Below are 22,518 nucleotides of genomic sequence, written 5' to 3'. Positions count from 1 at the left end.
TAATGGTACTTTTTCACCTACGAGTCCAAAAGTGACCATTTCCAACTATTTTTATACTACAAACAACATAATTTGAATTGCCTTGCTACATATAATTATTAAATATTCAACTAGAAACCTCAACTTACCTTGTTGGTGTTCATCTTCTTGATTGATGCCACACATCTTGAAGTTAAGAATTCTTAACAATTTACATAACCTATACTAACACAACACTAAAATTAACACTTAAAATTACTTTACAGTTCATTAAGGAAAGTTAGTTTTGACTGCCAGCTGCTGAAGCCTCACTGGTTGAAGGCATTTAGGTTGCCTGTGAGGCCTCACTTGTTGAAGGTGCTTGCTTGCGCTTCACTTGAAGGCGCTTGGCTTGCCTGTGACACCTCATTGTTAAAGGCGCATGCTTGTGCCTCACTTGTTGATGGCGCTTGGCTTGCCTGTGAAGCCTCACTTGTTGAAGGCATTTGGCTTGCCTGTGATGCCTCACTTGTTGAAGGCGCTTGCTTGCGCCTCACTTGTTGAAGGCGCTTGCTTGCGCCTCACTTGTTGAAGGCGCTTGCTTGCGCCTCACTTGTTGAAGGCGCTTGGCTTGCCTGTGACGTCTCACTGGTTGAGGTGTATAACACGTAACTTGTATTTAATTGCTAGGACAATCTTCTTCCTCTTAACACCTCCAGAATGATCGATCCTGCTACCAGACATAGTCTTGGCCAAAAATGTTCAAAATTACTATGAAAATAAAAAAGTTATTTAAAAAAAATATTTCACTAATGGCGCGACATTGTGGTATAACATGAGGGACTGGAGCACATGGGTTGACCAGTGTTGGACGGGTCCATTAGGGGCATCTATAGCACGTTACATAGGCCGCCAGGAGGGAAAAAACTCACAATATTTTTGAAGGAAACTTCAGCCTGTGCACATTGTTTTTAGGAAACTTATATATTTGTTATTATATAATTACTAGTACTTATTTCATTTGTTTTTGGCTATGATGAATTGTTCTAAAATTAATGGTAATTCCTGTACCCAGGTGGTCCCTCCTGATGCTCCCCCTCCCACCCTCCCGACACCACCCACCTACCCCACCCCCTCCTCAACCATGCGTCTCGAGCCACAGGCAGACGGGATTAATACGGTACGGCCCGCCCCATGGCTTTCATATCTAGACAATTCAATGATTATCCGGCTGACTGTCCGGATAGTGTAACATCGGCAGCAAATTAACCGGCTCCGATTTTTTATCCGACTAAACCAGCTTTTATCCGGCTCCCATGGCCAGTTTAGCCAGATATTGAGATAACTTTATCCGGTCACGATTTTGGCCGTATAAGGGCGTTTTCCAGATATTCGAATCCCGGATAATCTCGTGGTTACAGTAGTGAATTATTTTCTGATAGTAAGAAAAGTGATATTGATGACTGACAGAGATAGAGACTATGCACAGATGTCTGATGATAAGAGCACGAACAGAGAGAGATTGAGATACAGTCTGCTCCCATGGCAAGGCCTAGACATTCAGCAGTGCCTCATCGCCCAGTGTCTACACCAATTTGCTCACGACCACACAGTTCTTGTACTTATTTAGAGTATGAGGATATTTTGTCTCGGCTTTGCATTGAGGAGCGAGGGCTGATTGCCACCTGGGTAAGTCCCTGTTTTTCCTTGTTTTTGGGTAATTAGCTCCAGGGAGCTGACAGGGTTTCCCCCAGAAAACCAGTGTTGAATGTAATGAAACAGCATTTTCTGGGCGAGTCCCGGGGGCCCCCCTCGGCATCCCTCCCCTCTGGTCAGCGGTGTTTTCGCATATTTTGACATCCAGCCTAAGAACTGCAGGTTAGAGTGTCGGTGTGGGGGTCTGGGGCTCTCCCCCTTTCCCCTCCCAAGGAGTGGGGGAGCGCAGACAGCGGCGACATGATGACATCATGCTTGTTTGCTAAGTTTCGTTTGGTGAGTTCTGTCCACTGATTCGGCTTTCAGTAGCAATAGTTTCGCCAGAATAGGGGTTTGTTTTGGGGTGCCTGTCTTTCTGGGCGCCAGACCCGGTCGATGGCAGAAATAGAATGCTCCCAATCACATGGGAGTTTCTATAGGCCATTACTCCTAGTGCCTCTCTTGAAGGGGGCCAAGTTCTGGCACATGGTCCCCGGTAGGCAAGAACTCCGTGCACATTCACTGATGCCAGAAAGTTATACATATCCATTCAGCCTGGATAGCTCTGGGAAGCTGACGGGACTCAACCCAGAAAAGAGGCGTTGCCAGAGCAAGCGTCGGAGGAGGTCTGCTCCACGCCAGCTATCAGGCGGGAGTTGCCACAAAGATATTGTTACCTAATGAACAAATCCAAATCCAAACAAATCCAACACTATAACAATATAGTATTACCTAATGAACAAATGCACAATATCACACTATTTTGATTTCTGTTTGTATATTATTACCTAATTATTTCAATGCCTCTGATTGATTTTTCTCTGTTATTTTACAGTAATATTATTCAATAGTGTGTAGTGTGATATATTTATATAATAAAATGTGTGAACCAACTGTACAACTAAGCTGGTATGGTGAGTCAAGACAATAATTGAGGTCATCACAAGTTTACTGACGCTCCCTCCCTCACTTGCCAACATTCCTACTCAAATATACTGTTTGTGCTGTTAAATAACAAATATAACTGTTAACAAATATACTGTTAATATACTATACTGTGTGCTGTTTTTACACTAAATACATACATTAGATATACGTATCTACATGTTTTATTCACCTTAACTGTACAACTAAGATGGTATCGTGTCTAAACAACATAGTGGCCACAACAATATTGCATGACAAGAGACACAGCAGCCAGTGGACGATGCCACCTCCGTCACCAAAATGGCTCCTCCCAACATACTCTTTTTGCTGTTATTTCACTATATACACATGATATATACAAGTAACCACTATGCTGGTATGGTGAGTGCAGACCATAACAAGTGGCCACAGCATTACTCCTCCTACCACACTACGTACAGCGCTAATTATCACAACAATCCTGCTATCATCAGTATCCTGGTCTTTTTAATCACAGTCAGGGGTCTTCTGTAATAAAGTACTATCATTGCTAAATAATAACAGTTACATATATATTTTGATACTTTTAGGCAATGCTGTGGTTACAAGCTGAACAGCAGTGCTGTGAGCTCATGTTGCGTGCACCAGCCTTGGTGGCTCACTCAGTACTCAGGCTCTCACACCCGGGAATATGGCCCACAATATTTTTTTTAATGGCGTCTGTTTACAAGAGCCCTGAAGAAGCTGATGTGAACCCTGTGTAGCCGCGAGACTTTTAAATCTTGAGCGATACTCCAACACATCAATAGCTGTGTTGCGCAATTCTGCGACAGTTACTCACCCCAGCTATTGATGGGTTGCACAGTTTAAGGGTTAATTGGAACAAAGGGTAGGTTACGGGTAGCTTTGTCGCTAGACCTGACCAATCCTGTATGGGACAGGTATCTTTACTCGCCACCCCCTGACAACATCCATCACTACCACCACCAACATTCCCTTACATCCCCTGGCACCACTTGCTTCCCCTGACACCACTTACAACCACTGGTACAACCAGCCTCCCCTGACAACCAATGACACCACCTGCCTCCCATGACAACTACTGCCACCACCTGACAACTACTGACACCACCTGACAACTACTGACCACCTGACAATCACTGACACCCATAACAACCACTGACACCACCTGCCTCCCCTGACAACAACTGACACCACCTGCCTCCCCTGACAACAACTGACACCACCTGCCTTCCCTGACAACCACTACCACCACCTGCCTCCCCTGACAACAACTGACACCACCTGCCTTCCCAGACAACCACTGCCACCACCTGCCTTCCCTGACAACCACAGACACCACCTGCCTTCCCTGACAACTGACACCAACTGCCTTCCCTGACAACCACTGACACCACCTGCCTCCCCTGACAACCACTGCCACCACCTGCCTTCCCTGACAACCAGTACCACCACCTGCCTCCCCTGACAACAACTGACACCACCTGCCTTCCCTGACAACTGACACCACCTGCCTTCCCTGACAACCACTGACACCACCTGCCTCCCCTGACAACCACTGCCACCACCTGCCTCCCCTGACAACCACTGCCACCACCTGCCTTCCCTGACAACCACTGCCACCACCTGCCTCCCCTGACAACTATTGACACCACCTGCCTCCCCTGACAACCCCTGACACCACCTGCCTCCCCTGACAACTACTGCCACCACCTGCCTCCCCTGACAACAACTGACACCACCTGCCTCCCCTGACAACTACTGCCACCACCTGCCTCCCCTGACAACCCCTGACACCACCTGCCTCCCCTGACAACCACTGACACCACTTGCCTCCCTGACAACCACTGACACCACCTTCCTCCCCTGACAACCACTGACACCACTTGCCTCCCCTGACAACTGCTGACACCACCTGACAACTACTGACCACCTGACAACTACTGACCACCTGACAATCACTGACACCCATAACAACCACTGACACCACCTGCCTCCCCTGACAACAACTGACACCACCTGCCTCCCCTGACAACAACTGACACCACCTGCCTTCCCTGACAACCACTGACACCACCTGCCTTCCCTGACAACCACTACCACCACCTGCCTTCCCTGACAACTGACACCACCTGCCTTCCCTGACAACCACTGACACCACCTGCCTTCCCTGACAACCACTACCACCACCTGCCTCCCCTGACAACCACAGACACCACCTGCCTTCCCTGACAACCGACACCACCTGCCTTCCCTGACAACCACTGACACCACCTGCCTCCCCTGACAACAACTGACACCACCTGCCTTCCCTGACAAAACCACTGACACCACCTGCCTTCCCTGACAACCACTGCCACCACCTGCCTCCCCTGACAACTATTGACACCACCTGCCTCCCCTGACAACCCCTGACACCACCTGCCTCCCCTGACAACTACTGCCACCACCTGCCTCCCCTGACAACCACTGATACCACCTGCCTCCCCTGACAACAACTGACACCACCTGCCTCCCCTGACAACTACTGCCACCACCTGCCTCCCCTGACAACCCCTGACACCACCTGCCTCCCCTGACAACCACTGATACCACCTGCCTCCCCTGACAACTATTGACACCACCTGCCTCCCCTGACAACCCCTGACACCACCTGCCTCCCCTGACAACTACTGCCACCACCTGCCTCCCCTGACAACCACTGATACCACCTGCCTCCCCTGACAACCACTGATACCACCTGCCTCCCCTGACAACAACTGACACCACCTGCCTCCCCTGACAACTACTGCCACCACCTGCCTCCCCTGACAACCCCTGACACCACCTGCCTCCCCTGACAACCACTGACACCACTTGCCTCCCTGACAACCACTGACACCACCTGCCTTCCCTGACAACTGACACCACCTGCCTTCCCTGACAACCACTGACACCACCTGCCTCCCCTGACAACAACTGACACCACCTGCCTTCCCTGACAACCACTGACACCACCTGCCTTCCCTGACAACCACTGCCACCACCTGCCTCCCCTGACAACTATTGACACCACCTGCCTCCCCTGACAACCCCTGACACCACCTGCCTCCCCTGACAACTACTGCCACCACCTGCCTCCCCTGACAACCACTGATACCACCTGCCTCCCCTGACAACAACTGACACCACCTGCCTCCCCTGACAACTACTGCCACCACCTGCCTCCCCTGACGACCCCTGACACCACCTTCCTCCCCTGACAACCACTGACACCACTTGCCTCCCCTGACAACCACTGACACCACCTGCCTCCCCTGACAACCACTGACACCACCTGCCTCCCCTGACAACTACTGACACCACCTGCCTCCCCTGACAACCACTGACACCACCTGCCTCCCTGACAACTACTGACACCACCTGCCTCCCCTGACATCCACTGACACCACCTGCCTCCCCTGACAACCACTGACACCACCTGCCTCTCCAGACAACCACTGACACCACCTGCCTCCCCTGACAACCACTGACACCACCTGCCTCCCCTGACAACCACTGACACCACCTGCCTCCCCAGACAACCACTGACACCACCTGCCTCCCCTGACAACCACTGACACCACCTGCCTCCCCTGACAACTACTGACACCACCTGCCTCCCCTGACAACCACTGACACCACTTGCCTCCCCAGACAACCACTGACACCACCTGCCTCCCCTGACAACTACTGACACCACCTGCCTCCCCTGACAACCACTGACACCACCTGCCTCCCCTGACAACCCCTGACACCACCTGCCTCCCCTGACACCACCTGCCTCCCCTGACAACAACTGACACCACCTGCCTCCCCTGACAACTATTGACACCACCTGCCTCCCCTGACAACCCCTGACACCACCTGCCTACCCTGACAACTACTGCCACCACTTGCCTCCCCTGACAACCACTGACACCACCTGCCTCCCCTGACAACAACTGACACCACCTGTCTCCCCTGACAACTACTGACACCACCTGCCTCCCCTGACAACCACTGACACCACTTGCCTCCCCAGACAACCACTGACACCACCTGCCTCCCCTGACAACTACTGACACCACCTGCCTCCTCTGACAACCACTGACACCACCTGCCTCCCCTGACAACTATTGACACCACCTGCCTCCCCTGACAACCCCTGACACCACCTGCCTCCCCTGACACCACCTGCCTCCCCTGACAACAACTGACACCACCTGCCTCCCCTGACAACTATTGACACCACCTGCCTCCCCTGACACCCCCTGACACCACCTGCCTACCCTGACAACTACTGCCACCACTTGCCTCCCCTGACAACCACTGACACCACCTGCCTCCCCTGACAACAACTGACACCACCTGCCTCCCCTGACAACTACTGACACCACCTGCCTCCCCTGACAACCACTGACACCACTTGCCTCCCCAGACAACCACTGACACCACCTGCCTCCCCTGACAACTACTGACACCACCTGCCTCCCCTGACAACCACTGACACCACCTGCCTCCCCTGACAACTATTGACACCACCTGCCTCCCCTGACAACCCCTGACACCACCTGCCTCCCCTGACAACAACTGACACCACCTGCCTCCCCTGACAACTATTGACACCACCTGCCTCCCCAGACAACCCCTGACACCACCTGCCTACCCTGACAACTACTGCCACCACTTGCCTCCCCTGACAACCACTGACACCACCTGCCTCCCCTGACAACTGACACCACCTGCCTCCCCTGACAACTACTGCCACCACCTGCCTCCCCTGACAACCCCTGACACCACCTGCCTCCCCTGACAACCACTGACACCACTTGCCTCCCTGACAACCACTGACACCACCTGCCTCCCCTGACAACCACTGACACCACTTGCCTCCCCTGACAACCACTGACACCACCTGCCTCCCCTGACAACCACTGACACCACTTGCCTCCCTGACAACCACTGACACCACCTGCCTCCCCTGACAACCACTGACACCACCTGCCTTCCCTGACAACCACTGACACCACCTGCCTCCCCTGACAACCACTGACACCACCTGCCTCCCTGACACTACTTGCCTCCCCTGACAACCACTGACACCACTTGCCTCCCTGACAACCACTGACACCACCTGCCTCCCCTGACAACCACTGACACAACTTGCCTCCCTGACAACCACTGACACCACCTGCCTCCCTTGACACTACTTGCCTCCCCTGACAACCACTGACACCACTTGCCTCCCTGACAACCACTGACACCATCTGCCTCCCATGACAACCACTAACACCACCTGCCTCCCCTGACACCACCTGCCTCCCATGACAACCACTGACACCACCTGCCTTATGAGGTAAATATTCGTTAAGCTACAGTATATTTATGACGTACCATAATTTTTCCTTCCATACAGTGGGGCAGGGAAAGTGATGCTGCTTTGTTTTGAGGGTCGTCTTATGCGGTGAATATAGGCCTAAACCTGCATTACTCCTCTAAATTTTTTGGGTCGACCCATGTGTCGGATCGACTTGTATGCCGGCATATACGATACATGAATGGTTCGAGTGGATATAAATAGGAGCTACCTCATATGGACCAAAAGGTCTTATGTTGGTACTAGAGACACACAAAGGCAGAGCAACAAAAATGTGCAACAGAAGGGAGATTTGATTATCCAAGCACAGTAGAAACAAGCAATGATGCAATAAATGTGCAGAATCAAAATGTGACAAAAGATGCAACACTGATACTTGACAAGGAACATGATATATTTCCAGCCCCAGAACTATGTCCTGCTCAGAAGAAGCAACAAAGAAAATTTAAATTTTCTGGGTGCATTCAAGAAGGGGTTGAGAAACTCCCAACCAAGTGAACTGATAACAATAAATCCATGAACCATGGAAGGGTATGACACCGAGGTTCCCAACACCCAGATGCTAAAGGCAATGAAAAGGCAGCTCTCTAAGGACGAGCCCCCTAGACCCCATCTGCACAAGCACAGAGAGCTACTAAGAGAACAAATTGCAAACCTAAAAAGGAGAGACTTTGCCAAAGCAGACTTATACAAGACAAAATACAGTAAGTATAAATGAGCATCAAAAGAAGAGAGAAAGGCAATGAAAGATCAGGACCCAAAAATGAATCTGCCATAAGAAAACTAAGAGAAACCCCATTTCCTAATACTCTCTCACTAGGACAACCCAGTAAATAATGTGAATCAGAAGAAACGGCTGAAGGGTCACATAAACCAGAACAAACTAAAATGCATCTAATGCTAAACCCTTTTCTTGCCAAGAAAATGAGGTCCCTAAATCCAACAGTAAAGAGATCATGAGACCTGCACTCAAAAATATATGAACTCATCTAATCTATCAAAACAACGCATGTGATTATAAGCTGTTTTCTGATTACAATGAGGGTTCTTGTTTCTTCCCGTAGTTGTAGGTGCTACTGCAATACTAGGCTGTATTACGGATATCCCATTGTTTTAATTCAAATTCTCTCTCACACCCACTTGGTCTTTCTTTATGACTTTTAAAACATCAGTTTAACTACAAAACAGATATTGTAAATTTATCCATGTCAGTTATGTTTATCCTACCTCTCATGAAGGTCCCTTTGGTTCCACACAACCCATGTGAAATTCCCAGTCATAGAGGATCATGAAAGAAGTAGCATAAACTCTTAAGAGAAAACATGTTACTAGACCTACAAGAGCAACTGTAATTACCTAAGAGTAACATAAGTGTAGTTACAGGATGAGAGCTATGCTCATGGTGACCCATCTTCCCAGTAGTCTTTATCATACAATGCTTTGAAATTACTGATGGTTTTGGCCCCCACCACCTTCTCACTTAACTTGTTCCAACTGTCTACCTCTCTATTTGCGAAAGTGAATTTGTATATTTTTCGTTAGTTTTGACCTCTTATTCTTGAAGTTCCAGGTCTCTGAGTCTGTGCACTACAAGGTGGGTGGACATGGTCATTATGAGAGGAAGCAATGAGTGAGTGTGAACAATACACAGAATAGGGTAACATATAAGGCTGCATGGAAATGGTTCGTAAAAAAAAAAAAAATTGCATTTTTCTATAAATTACATTATATGACAATTCACTGGAATCAGTGTATACCTGGTGTTATGCAGCAATTTGATGCTGCTGTGGATGACAGTTGCAATGTGGAACCACTTGTTTATCAGTGAGGCTATACAGGTATTTTGAGTGATATTTTATTATTTAACATCTATAATCTACGTTAATGACAGTATTTTACTCACCTTTTATTCCCTGGTCTGATTACTCATCAACCCTATGTAAGTGGGAAAGAGGGTAATGATAATGTAGGTACAATATACAAAACAGCCCCGGTTACCTTGCAAACACACAACCTAACTCGCCCTATTTTCTGCTTATTGCTACTTGTAATAAAGTTTTTACATCTTGTTATAATGTTTTTATGACATATATGAACGTTGTTACAACTTGTTAGGTGGTGTTAAACCTTGTTCGAACGTTGTAGCAATGATGTAGCTTTGTCGTGTATTTGGCGGGTAATGTTCATAACATATATAAAAACAAAAAATAATGCATAGCCTACTTCCAGGGCAACAGCTAGGTGCTGCTTTCTTTCCTCCAGCTGTAGCTTAGCGATGGTGAGTTCTGCCCGCTGACGCAACAGTCGTTCCCGCACTGCCAGAGCCTCTGCATGCACAATAACATAATGATAAAAAATATCCTAGCATGTCATTATATGACATGGTTACTCATGCATCTGCAGACATGAACAGAAAACCAAACCCTATTCACACACATATTTGCAAAACTCGCATCACCCAGGTATCACTTCCTGCAAAATACAAACGGTGAATGTAATGAAAAGCCAGTTTCTGGGTGACCCCACAGGCTCCCTGAAGCTATCATCACTTATTAAGTGCCACTAGAACAAAGCTGGAATATGCAGCAGTTGTATGATGCCCATATCTTAAGAAGCACATCAACAAACTAGAAACAGTGCAAAAACATGAAACTAAATGGCTCCCAGAACTGAAGAACAAGAGCTATGATTAGAGGTTAGAGGCATTAAATATGCCAAAACTAGAAGATAGAAGAAAAATACGGTAATATGATCACTACAAAGAAAATGGTAACGGTAATCAATAAAATTGATAGGGAAGAATTCCTGGGAACTGGAACTTCAAGAACAAGAGGTCATAGATTAAACTAACTAAACAAAGCTGGAGATATATAAGAAAATTCACTTTCGCAAACAAAGTGGTAGACGGTTGGAACAAGTTAGGTGAGAAGGTGGTGCAGGTCAAAACCGTCAGTAATTTCACAGCGTTATATGACAAAAGTGCTGGGAAGACAGGAAACCACGAGTGTAGCTCTCATCCTGTAACTACACTTGAGTAATTACAAACGCGTCGTCAGTTGTTTTTAACTACTGGGGACCACAAGCCAAAACCTGGCCCTCTTCAGAGAGGCACAGAGAGCGATGGCCTATGATCACTTTACATTTTAAAGGATATTATCTTCGCCATCACCTTGAAAGGCACCCATAAAAATAGGCAAATCAAAACAAAACACTGCATGGTTTAAAAACTCGACCAAAGCCCCCAAAATGCCAAAAATACTCCCCCAATAAAAAAAGAAGAAACAAAACTTAGTGAAACTAGCCCCCTACTAGTCAACTCCACCTCTCCCCCTCTTACTATGGGGAGGGGGGAGCCGGCCCTAGGTGCCTGGACCAGGCCAACCCACATCTGTTATTTACTGAGAAATACACCACTGACCCGGGAAATGAGGGTGTCGGGGAGCCTCCGTTGCTCACCCAGAAATTGGCGTTGCAATACATTCAACGCTGGTTTTTTGGCTCCATCAGATCCCTGAAGTTAACTACCCACAGAGAAGGGCAATAATAGGAAACCTACTAGGGAGGTGGCAGCACCACAGGTAACAACTCTACACTGAGACCAAGAAAGGCGACTGACACCACATCCAAATGCAACATAAGACCACAGAGGACCCGGAACGTTCACAAGATACCTAACAGCCAAGACCCCGTTAGACCTCTGAAACCCTGAGCCCGAACATCTGCCCAAGACATATTACCAAAAAAACCAGCATTGAATGTAATGAAACACCATTTTCTGGAGGGAGTGCCAGAGGCTCCCTGAAGCTATCCAAAATTATATGTGCTATAATGTATTAGTTTGGGGTCATCAGTCACAGGAGTCCTTATGCCTACCGGGAACCACGAACCAGAACCTGTTCCCCTCAGAGAGGTGCAGGGAACAATTACCTATTGGGCACTTTACATTTAAAGTACTGTATGTCATAATTGCCATTGACTGGGGAAGCAACCACAAAGATAGGCGAAACAAAACAGACCAAAATCTGGTGAAAATTACGATCTACGTCCAAGCATAGCAAAAGAACTTCCCCAGAAAGAAAACAAACAAGCAACACTTCATCCAACTAGCACTCCTGCTCATTAGTGTTAACCTTGGTTCTTGGTGAGCCAAGTGGGAACTTGGTGGGAACTTGGCTCAGGTGAGCCGGCAGCCCACCACTCCAGTTCTTGAGTGATGAAGACTACCGACCGGAGGAGGGGTATCAGGAAGCCTCCGGGGCTTGCCCAGAAAATGGTGTTTCATTACATTCAATGCTGGTTTTCTGTGAGAAGCCTCGTCGGCTCCTTGAAGCTAACTACCAACAGATAAGTAAAAAACAAAAACAAAACAGGGACTTACTCAGGAGGCAGCAGCACCACAGATCTCAAGGCACAGAAGAGTCTGATGGCCACGACATGCTTCCCCAACATAACACAAGGTCAGAGAGAGGCCCTGAATGTTCAAGAGATACCCCTGGCGGTCAGGACCCTGTTCGTCCTTCAAAGCCCCCGTGCCCGAATGTCGACCCAAGACCAAAGACAGCATACTTCCACACATCATGGGCTCGAAAGTAAACTGCAGGCTGGCTAAACTTAATCACACACACAAGCCCTGGAACAGGGAACCAGGAAAACCGGATCCACCCAGAGCGTGCCCACCATCACTGAACCAGTGGCCCGCAAGTAGCAACATAGAGCCGCCACCGGACACAGCACATGATGCACCCCCGGCCTAACCAGCCAATCCTCCACAACCAATGGACCCCTCCGGAAGCCCGCTGACTCATTCTTCGCCAAAAAAGAAGGCTGCAAACAAACAAAAAAAGAATCATAGAATCATAAGACGCCAATAAGGAAAAAGCCAAGAGAGAAAGGAAAAGACAACCTTAACTGTCACAGATGAAACCCTGCAAAGGAAAAGGAAATGGTGGAAATACTGCCAAGAAACTTCAAATAGTTGTTGAGACGAAGACTGCAGCTGGAACACCAGCAAAGAGGCTACCTGATCACCATACAAATGGAAATATACAAGCGTCAGAAATGGCAAACACGTAGTGCGGAGCAGGAAGGCAAACCAGCATGGTACCTCACTGGCCCGGCTCGCTGAAAGAGGCGGAACTACAAAAAAATGCCAGGGTTCGGACACCGAGCCAGCAGCGCCTAAACCCAAGGCTAGGCCGGCCTCCATGGAGCCAAGAGAATCACTCTCCCCTAATAGGAATCCAGCTGAGCCAGAACCCAGAGTGACAGCTGGACCGTGGAAAAGGAGATACAGGAACCCACACCTCGACCAGTCCTGCTAAAAAGCTTCTACCACGAGGGCCTCGAAGTCGGGGAACAGTGCCACGTACAGTGGGAGATTCCAAGACCATGCCGATGTGAAAAGGTCCACCTCTGGATGCCCGTATGTCCGGCAAAGCCAAACAAAGGAGGCGACATCAACCGGCCATGCTGTGGAAAGAGGATTGAAGCGAGATACATCATCTGCCAGTAGATTGGACCCACCCCCGAATGTGAACTTTGCGGAAAGCTAAACCACGAGAACTCAGCAGCAGAGCTACCTAAAGAGCCATCTGTCGACAAGAGCCCCTCTGGGTGAGACAATGAACCATGGGGGAGCAGTCCGAATGGAGCCAGAACATCGAACACCGAGGAAGCTGAATCTGTTGAAGTGCTTGCCACACTGCCACAAACTCCCACACCGTGCTGTGAGCCCGACATAAGGACAGCCCCCTCAACGTGCCTGGGCCCGATTGGTGAGCACTGGTCACAAAGCCCCAACTGAGAGATGAGGCATCTGTGAACATATCGAGTGAGGGAAGAGGAAAGCATCAAGGCACCGAACCCCAAAGAGAAAACTGGTGACGCAACAACCGGCGCAAGGACTTCGGGAAATGAACCCCACAATCGCGAGAGCAGTAAAAGAGGCTGCACCAAAGATACCAGAACAGGAAATAAAGAGAATCGAGCATGCAATGCAGCTGCCGCCTGAGCCTTAAGATCATCAGACAATGAATGGGTAAATTGAAGCAAAAGTGGAAAATAAGTCCCGCAAGACTCCGGGTCATAGGTGTCACCGACCCAACAGGCAGCATGACGGAGGCAGTATGGATGATCGTCTCCCTGAGGCAGGGGCAATGAGCAACCTTCAACTTCACACAAGGCGAGAGAGGACTCGGAAGACACCTCCAAGCCCACTGGGGTTTTCCAGGACCCATAGGGTAAGTAAAGCCTATGGTAAGCCCAGGCACTGGAGTGTACTTCTACTGGCACTAAGCCAGTAGAACCCTGTCTGTCAACGGGCAAACTGACCACCAGTAGCAGCTGTGAAACCTTGGAGACAAGAGAGGAGGACCACCAGCATAACTTAGGCATGCCTAATAAGAAGCTAGGCAGATCTCCTCCGTTAACAAAAAGTGAAAACACTAGAAAAGAAAAACAAAATCCCCAAAGACACACAACAAACAAACTGGCAGCCAGAGAGAACCGTCGGCCGCTGTGTGTGCAAGCTGGGCCGGCCGCAGCGTGCCCTGCCTAGGCAATAACACTCCCCACCCAGGGCAAGACAGAAAGCCCAAGACCTCCGGCGTACCCCACGGGCAAAGATAACGCCAAGAAACAAAGGCCTCAAATGGGAGTGATTCTCGAACACCTCCAGGGAAGATAACCCTGAAACACAAAGTTAGTACTTATGGAGCACTGAAGGAAGATAACCCAAGGTGCATGCTGCTCATGTACACTAAGACACCTGGCCACCACACCACACACATTTCTGGTACAATGATACAGGGCAAAATCCAGAACAGGAAATTGAGGCCAGAGGATGACCTAGCTGACTGCCAGCACATCAATTCAAGAACTGAGATGGTGGCTGCCAGCTCACCTGAGCGAGCTACGAGCAGGAGTGATAGTTGGATGAAGTGTTGCTTGTTTTCTATCTGGGGGAGTTCTTTTGCTCTTTTCGGACATAGGTCACAATTTTCAGCAGATTTTGGTCTGTTTTGTTTCGCCTATCATTCTTTGGGTGCTTCCCTGGTCGATGACCATTATGACATACTGTACTTTATATATAAAGTGTTTGTAGGCCATTGTTCCCTGTGCCTCTCTGAGGGGTCCAGGTTCTGGCTCGTGGTGCCCGGTAGGCAAAAACAACTCCTGTGACTGATGACCCCAAACTAATCAAGCAGCCACAGAACATGTTGAATAGCTTCAAGGAGCGGACAGGGCTCCCCACAAAAAATGGCTGACAAGGCAGCATACTGTACTTGCGAACATCATGAGCATGAAGAAAGACCGCAGGCTGGCTAGATTTAAAGACACTGTAGACAACCTGAGAAATGCGAGTTTTGGAACAGGGAACCAGAGAAACTGGATCAAACCCATATTAACCCTTAAACCGCACAAATCATATATGATATCAGTGACAAAACCGAAACCGCGCACATCACACATATATATGATTTCGTGTCTAGCGCTATAATTTAAACGCCTCCGCCTGGGATAGGGGCAGCTATAGTACAGCCACGACCAATAGTTGCCAGATGCCACCTAGAAAAAAAATCCAGGCCAACATTCTTGGGTGTTAGAACGTCAGTATTGAGCAAGCCACCAAGGCTGGCGCACGCAGCACGAGCTCACAGCACCGCTGTTCAGCTTGTGACCACAGCATCGCCTACAAATGCCATAATATATATGATACTGCTATTATTTAGCGGTGATAGTATTACTGAAGCCCCCTGACTGTGATAAAACTGACCAGGATTCTGATAATAGCAGGATTGTGGTGATATTTAGCACTGTGCTCCATGGAGGGAGGAGTAAGACTGTGGAGGGAGGGTTGTGGCGTCGTCTTCTGACTGTGTGTGGCCACTATTTATTGACTGCACTCACCATATCAGCTTAATGGTTCGCTATGGTGAACAAAAATGTAGATACTTATATATAACGTGTGTATAGTGTGAGATAACAGCAAGAGTAGGTTGGGAGCCGCCATTTTGGTGACGGAGGAGAGTCGTCTGCACTACTTGGCATGTTGTTTCTGGTGGCCACTAAGGTCTTTGGGCACCATACCAGCTTATTTGTACAGGTATGGTGAATAAAACAGGTACATACTTATATATAATGTGTGTATATAGTGTAATAACACCACAAACAATATTGTTGAAGAAGAAATATTAGTGTGTCTGGTCTTGAGGGCAGCCGCCGATCAGCTGACTGTGTGAGTAGCTACGTCTTTGTGCCTTTACTCACCATACCAGCTTAGATGTACAGTTATGGTGAACAAAACATGTAAATACGTATATATAACGTCTGTGTATAGTGAATAAATGCAAAAACAGTATTGTGGGAGGAGAATGAGGGCGAGTGAGGTGGTGTTGAGGGAGGGAGTGGCAGTGAGTGGCTCGCTGGTGTGTGGCAGTCACTCCTCGTTGCTTTTTGACTCACAAGACCAACTTAGAAGTTCGTTATGGTGAATAAAACATGCAGATACTTATATATAAACTGTGTATATAGTGTAACAACAGCAAAACTATTTGTTTATTGTTTTATGAACATAATAATTGAATCACTAATTAGCACACCATAATTTTGAGTACAGCGATGGTTCACACATTTTATTATATAAATATACCACAATTCACTGTATGGAATAATATTACTGCAAAATAACTAAGAAAAAATCAGAGACATTGAAATAATTAGGTAATAATATATTTGTGGCAACTGCTGCCTGACAGCTCGAGCGGAGTAGACCTCGTCTGGCGAAGGCTCTGTCAATGTCCCTTTTTTGCCACACATCCCTACTCTATTGCGGCTAAAATATGCCACCTACGATTTTTTGTTATTTTTTCCGTGATCAGGGAACAAAAATGAACACTTCTATAAGACAAAAGAATTTTTTTTATTTTTTTTTGTTGCGCCTGTGGGTGTGAATTCCATTTGGGCCCCCTAGCGATTTGAGGGTTAAGCCCACCAAAACAGAACCAGTGGCGCGAAGATAGCAGCGTAAAGCCGCCACCACCACTGGAAAAAACAACAACTTTGTTTTGGTTCTAGTTCAAAAACAAAGATGGCCGCCGCCACCACCACCGGAAATATAGACACACCAACAGATGATTGTTTCAAAGGATTCTCACCTCAAGATATAAGGAAAGGAGGTGTTCTTGGCAGGTTAGAGATAATTAAGGATATGTAAAAGAAATATGAAGAAAAAGTGCTTAAATTGGAAGAGGACAATGGAGCTCTTAGGAGTGAGCGTTGCACTCTAAAAGGGAGTATGCTTCAGCAAGGTAAGATTATTACTGCATTAACAGACCAGGTAACAAATCAGGAGGAGCAAATCAAGGAACTAGTGAAAGAAAATGAGGTGTGGAAAGTGAAGTGTGGTGACTTTGAAGAAATAAACAAGAAAATAGACTCATATGGTGAACAACTCCAAGGTAGCCTGAGAGCTAATATAGAGTTAAGTAAGGATCTCCAACTGGAAACTTCACTGACAACTCACATAGAGGAGGTGAATAAAGAACTAGAAAAGTATAAAGAAGAAATAAAAGCGACATATGCTCAAGTTGTAAAAGAGAAAGAGACTATCAAAGAAGTGTGTTGCGAAGTCAAAACCATAAATGACCAACAAGAAGCAGAAATTAGGCAAGCAATTAGGAAAGAACTGGTTACCAACAGTAAACTAGTACAAAACACTGCAGACAGAAGTAAGTCCATAATATTTTTTGGATGTTTAGAGAAGGAAATTTCATCTAGGGTGGACTGAGCAGCAGAAGAGATGAAAATCATAGTGAAAATAGTAGGTTTAGGAGAAGGCTCAAAGGAAAATGTCAGTGATTTTAGAAGAATAGGAAAATATGAGAAAGACAAGAACCGCCCCTTAACCCTCAAACCGCTAGGGGCCCAAATGGAATTCACACCCACAGGCGCAACAACAACAAAAAAAATCCAAAAAATTCTTTCGTCTTATAGAAGTGTTCATTTTTGTTCCCTGATCACGGAAAAAATAACAAAAAAATCGTAGGTGGCATATTTTAGCCGCAATAGGGTAGGGAAGTGTGGCAAAAAAGGGGCGTTGGCAGAGCCTTCGCCAGACGAGGTCTACTCCGCCTGAGCTGTCAGACGGCAGTTGCCACAAATATATTATTACCTAATTATTTCAATGTCTCTGATTGATTTTTTTCTTAGTTTTTTTGCAGTATCTTGGTTATCTTGAGATGATTTCGGGGCTTTTTTTTTTTTTTTAGTGTCCCCACGGCCCGGTCCTCGACCAGGCCTCCACCCCCAGGAAGCAGCCCGTGACAGCTGACTAACACCCAGGTACCTATTTTACTGCTAGGTAACAGGGGCATAGGGTGAAAGAAACTCTGCCCATTGTTTCTCGCCGGCGCCTGGGATCGAACCCAGGACCACAGGATCACAAGTCCCGCGTGCTGTCCGCTCGGCCGACCGGCTATTATTAATAATATTATTCCAGTAATATTATTCCATACAGTGAATTGTGGTATATTTATATAATAAAAAGTGTGAACCATCGCTGTACTCAAAATTATGGTGTGCATATTAGTGATTCAATTATTATGTTCATAAAACAATAAACAAATAGTTTTGCTGTTGTTACACTATATACACAGGTTATATATAAGTATCTGCATGTTTTGTTCACCATAACGAACTTCTAAGTTGGTCTTGTGAGTCAAAAAGAAACGAGGAGTGACCGCCAAACACCAGCGAGCCACTCACTGCCACTCCCTCCCTCAACACCACCTCACTCACCCTCATTCTCCTCCCACAATACTGTTTTTATATTTATTCACTATACACAGACGTTATATATACGTATTTACATGTTTTGTTCACCATCTTCAGGTTATCTTCAGATGATTTCGGGGCTTTCAGTGTCCCCGCGGCCCGGTCCTCGACCAGGCCTCCACCCCCAGGAAGCAGCCCGTGACAGCTGACTAACACCCAGGTACCTATTTTACTGCTAGGTAACAGGGGCATTGGGTGAAAGAAACTCTGCCCATTGTTTCTTGCCGGCGCCTGCGATCGAACCCAGGACCACAGGATCACAAGTCCAGCATGCTGTCCACTCAGCCGACCGGCTCCCCATAACTGTACATCTACCATATGTACTTAGATGTACCATAACTGTACATCTAAGCTTGTATGGTGAGTAAAGGCACAAAGACGTAGCTACTCACACAGTCAGCTGATCGGCGGCTGCCCTCAAGACCAGACGCACTAATATTTCTCCTCCAACAATATTGTTTGTGGTGTTATTACGCTATATACACACACATTATATACAAGTATCTACCTGTTTTATTCACCATACCTGTACAAATAAGCTGGTATGGTGCCCAAAGACCATAATCACCATCAGTAAACAACATGCCAAGTCGTGCAGACGACGCTCCTCCCTCACCAAAATGCCGGCTCCCAACCTACTCCTCTCGCTGTTATCTCACACTATACACACGTTATATATAAGTATCTACATTTGTGTTCACCATAGCGAACCACTAAGCTGGAATGGTGAGTGCAGTCAATATAAGGTGGCCACACACAGTCAGAAGACGACGCCACAACCCTCCCTCCCACAGCCTTACTCCTTCCTCCATGGAGCACAGCGCTAAATATCACCACAATCCTGTTATTATCAGAATCCTGGTCAGTTTTATCACAGTCAGGGGGCTTCAGTAATACTATCACTGCTAAATAATAGCAGTATCATATATATTATGGCATTTGTAGGTGATGCTGTGGTCACAAGCTGAACAACGGTGCTGTGAGCTCGTGCTGCATGCGCCAGCCTTGGTGGCTTGCTCAATACTCACGCTCTAACACCCAAGAATGTTGGCCTGGATTTTTTTCTAGGTGGCATCTGGCAACTATCGGTCGTGGCTGTACTATAGCTACCCCTATCCCAGGCAGGGCATTTAAATTATAGCGCTAGACACGAAATCATATATAAATGATGTGCGCGGTTTCGGTTTTGTCACTGATATCATTTATATATGATATGTGCGGTTTGAGGGTTAAGGGTGACATTTAATGGAGTGAAAAACATGATGGAAGTACTTAGAAATGCCAGGAAATTGCAGAGTGATGAGGTTGGCAAACTTTGGTCAATGAGACAAGACCTCTCCAAGGAAGACAGAGAAAAGCTGAAAATGAACCTAATTGAGGCAAAACATCTAAATGGAGATAGAAATGAAGAACACAGAAATTCTTTTTTCTACAAAGTGACAGGGACTGGAAAGCTTGTGAAATGGTACATAAAAACAAAGCAACAAGATCAGTAGTGAAAGGGGGAGTAAAGAGGAAAGGAAAAGGGAACATGTTCCTGAAAATTGTATATACCAACATAGATGGAGTGAGATCAAAAACTTTGGAGTTGCAAGATATAATCCAGCTTAGGGTCCCAGATATTGTCGCATTATCAGAGACGAAACTTGAAGAAAATATAATAAAAGAAGTCATATTCCCAAGAGGCTATTCAGTTTGGAGACGTGACAGGAAAACTGTAAAGGGAGGAGGAGTGACTGTACTGGTGAAAAAACACCTGAAGGTAAGGGAGTTAATATTTGAAAACCCTCGAGATATTGACATACTGGCAAAGCAGATCTGGAATCAAGATGATAAGCTGATAATTTTAAATGCCTACAGCCCACCAGCAAGCAACACATGGACAAAGGAAGAACTGGATGACAAACGAGAGGGCCTCATAATGGTCATGAGAGATATTATTGTACAAGCAGATAAGGATAAATCACGACTGTTGATACTGGGGGACTTCAACTTTAAAGCAATAGACTGGGAGGCCTATGAAGCAAGAACGGAGGACTTTTGGACATGCAGATTTGTGAACCTCATTCTGGAAACATTCTTGTATCAACACATCACCTGATCTTTCAGGCATCCCTGTGTACAGGAATCGTAGCAGACGTGTGGAAACAGGCTAACATAGTTCCAATCTACAAAAGTGGCAGCAGGGAAGACCCCCTCAATTATAGACCTGTATCATTGACAAGTGTAATAGTGAAACTATTGGAAAAGCTAATCAAAACTAAATGGGTAGAACACCTGGAGAGAAATGATATAATATCAGACAGACAGTATGGTTTTCGATCTGGAAGATCCTGTGTATCGAATTTACTCAGTTTCTATGATCTAGCCACAGAGATATTACAGGAAAGAGATGGTTGGGTTGACTGCATCTATCTGGACCTAAAAAAGGCTTTCGACATAGTTCCACATAAGAGGTTGTTCTGGAAACTGGAAAATATTGGAGGGGTGACTGGTAAGCTTCTATCATGGATGAAAAATTTTCTGACTGATAGAAAAATGAGGGCAGTAATCAGAGGCAATGTATCGGAATGGAGAAATGTCACAAGTGGAGTACCACAGGGTTCAGTTCTTGCACTAGTGATGTTTATTGTGTACATAAATGATCTACCAGTTGGTATACAGAATTATATGAACATGTTTGCTGATGATGCTAAGATAATAGGAAGGATAAGAAATTTAGATGATTGTCATGCCCTTTAAGAAGACCTGGACAAAATATGTATATGGAGCACCACCTGGCAAATGGAATTTAATGTTAATAAATGTCATGTTATGGAATGTGGAATAGGAGAACATAGACCCCATACAACCTATATATTATGTGAGAAATCTTTAAAGAATTCTGATAAAGAAAGAGATCTAGGGGTGGTTCTAGATAGAAAACTATCACCTGAGGACCACATAAAGAATATTGTGTAAGGAGCCTATGCGATGCTTTCTAACTTCAGAATTGCATTTAAATACATGGATGGCGATATACTAAAGAAATTGTTCATGACTTTTGTTAGGCCAAAGCTAGAATATGCAGTTGTTGTGTGGTGCCCATATCTTAAGAAGCACATCAACAAACTGGAAAAGGTGCAAAGACATGCTACGAAGTGGCTCCCAGAACTGAAGGGCAAGAGCTACGAGGAGAGGTTGGAAGCATTAAACATGCCAAAACTAGAAGACAGAAGAAAAAGAGGTGATATGATCACTACATACAAAATAGTAACAGGAATTGATAAAATCGACAGGGAAGATTTCCTGAGACCTGGCACTTCAAGAGCAAGAGGTCATAGATTTAAACTAGCTAAACACAGATGCCGAAGAAATATAAGAAAATTCACCTTCGCAAATAGAGTGGTAGACGGTTGGAACAAGTTAAGTGAGAAGGTGGTGGAGGCCAAGACCGTCAGTAGTTTCAAAGCGTTATATGACAAAGAGTGCTGGGAAGACGGGACACCACGAGCGTAGCTCTCATCCTGTAACTACACTTAGGTAATTACACTTAGGTAATTACATAAAGCAGGCCACTAGAATGAGGGAAGGAGATGTACCGTCAGTACTGGATCTAGTATTCACCAGGAAAGAAGAAGAGATATTTGACATCCAGTATCTTCCTCCCTTGGGAAAGAGTGATCACGTCCTGTTAGACATTGATTATGCTTTAAGATATCATCTAGAAGAAAATGGGGACATTGAAA

General features: G+C 46.5%; 1 protein-coding gene across 1 annotated transcript in view; it reads right to left on the bottom strand.

Moving 5' to 3' along the window:
• LOC138350095 (uncharacterized) overlaps positions 1-22,518 on the bottom strand; it is a 189,770-nt gene that overhangs the window by 63,859 nt on the left and 103,393 nt on the right. Inside the window, exon 6 of the mRNA XM_069300387.1 lies at positions 10,181-10,284. Coding sequence (XP_069156488.1) covers positions 10,181-10,284 — 104 coding nt within the window. The remainder of the gene's footprint in view (positions 1-10,180; positions 10,285-22,518) is intronic.

This window comes from Procambarus clarkii, chromosome 44 (genome assembly GCF_040958095.1).
Source record: "Procambarus clarkii isolate CNS0578487 chromosome 44, FALCON_Pclarkii_2.0, whole genome shotgun sequence".
Taxonomy (NCBI): Eukaryota; Metazoa; Arthropoda; class Malacostraca; order Decapoda; family Cambaridae; genus Procambarus; species Procambarus clarkii.
Note: the sequence above shows the minus strand (reverse complement) of the source record. Positions and strands in the feature narration are given on the sequence as shown.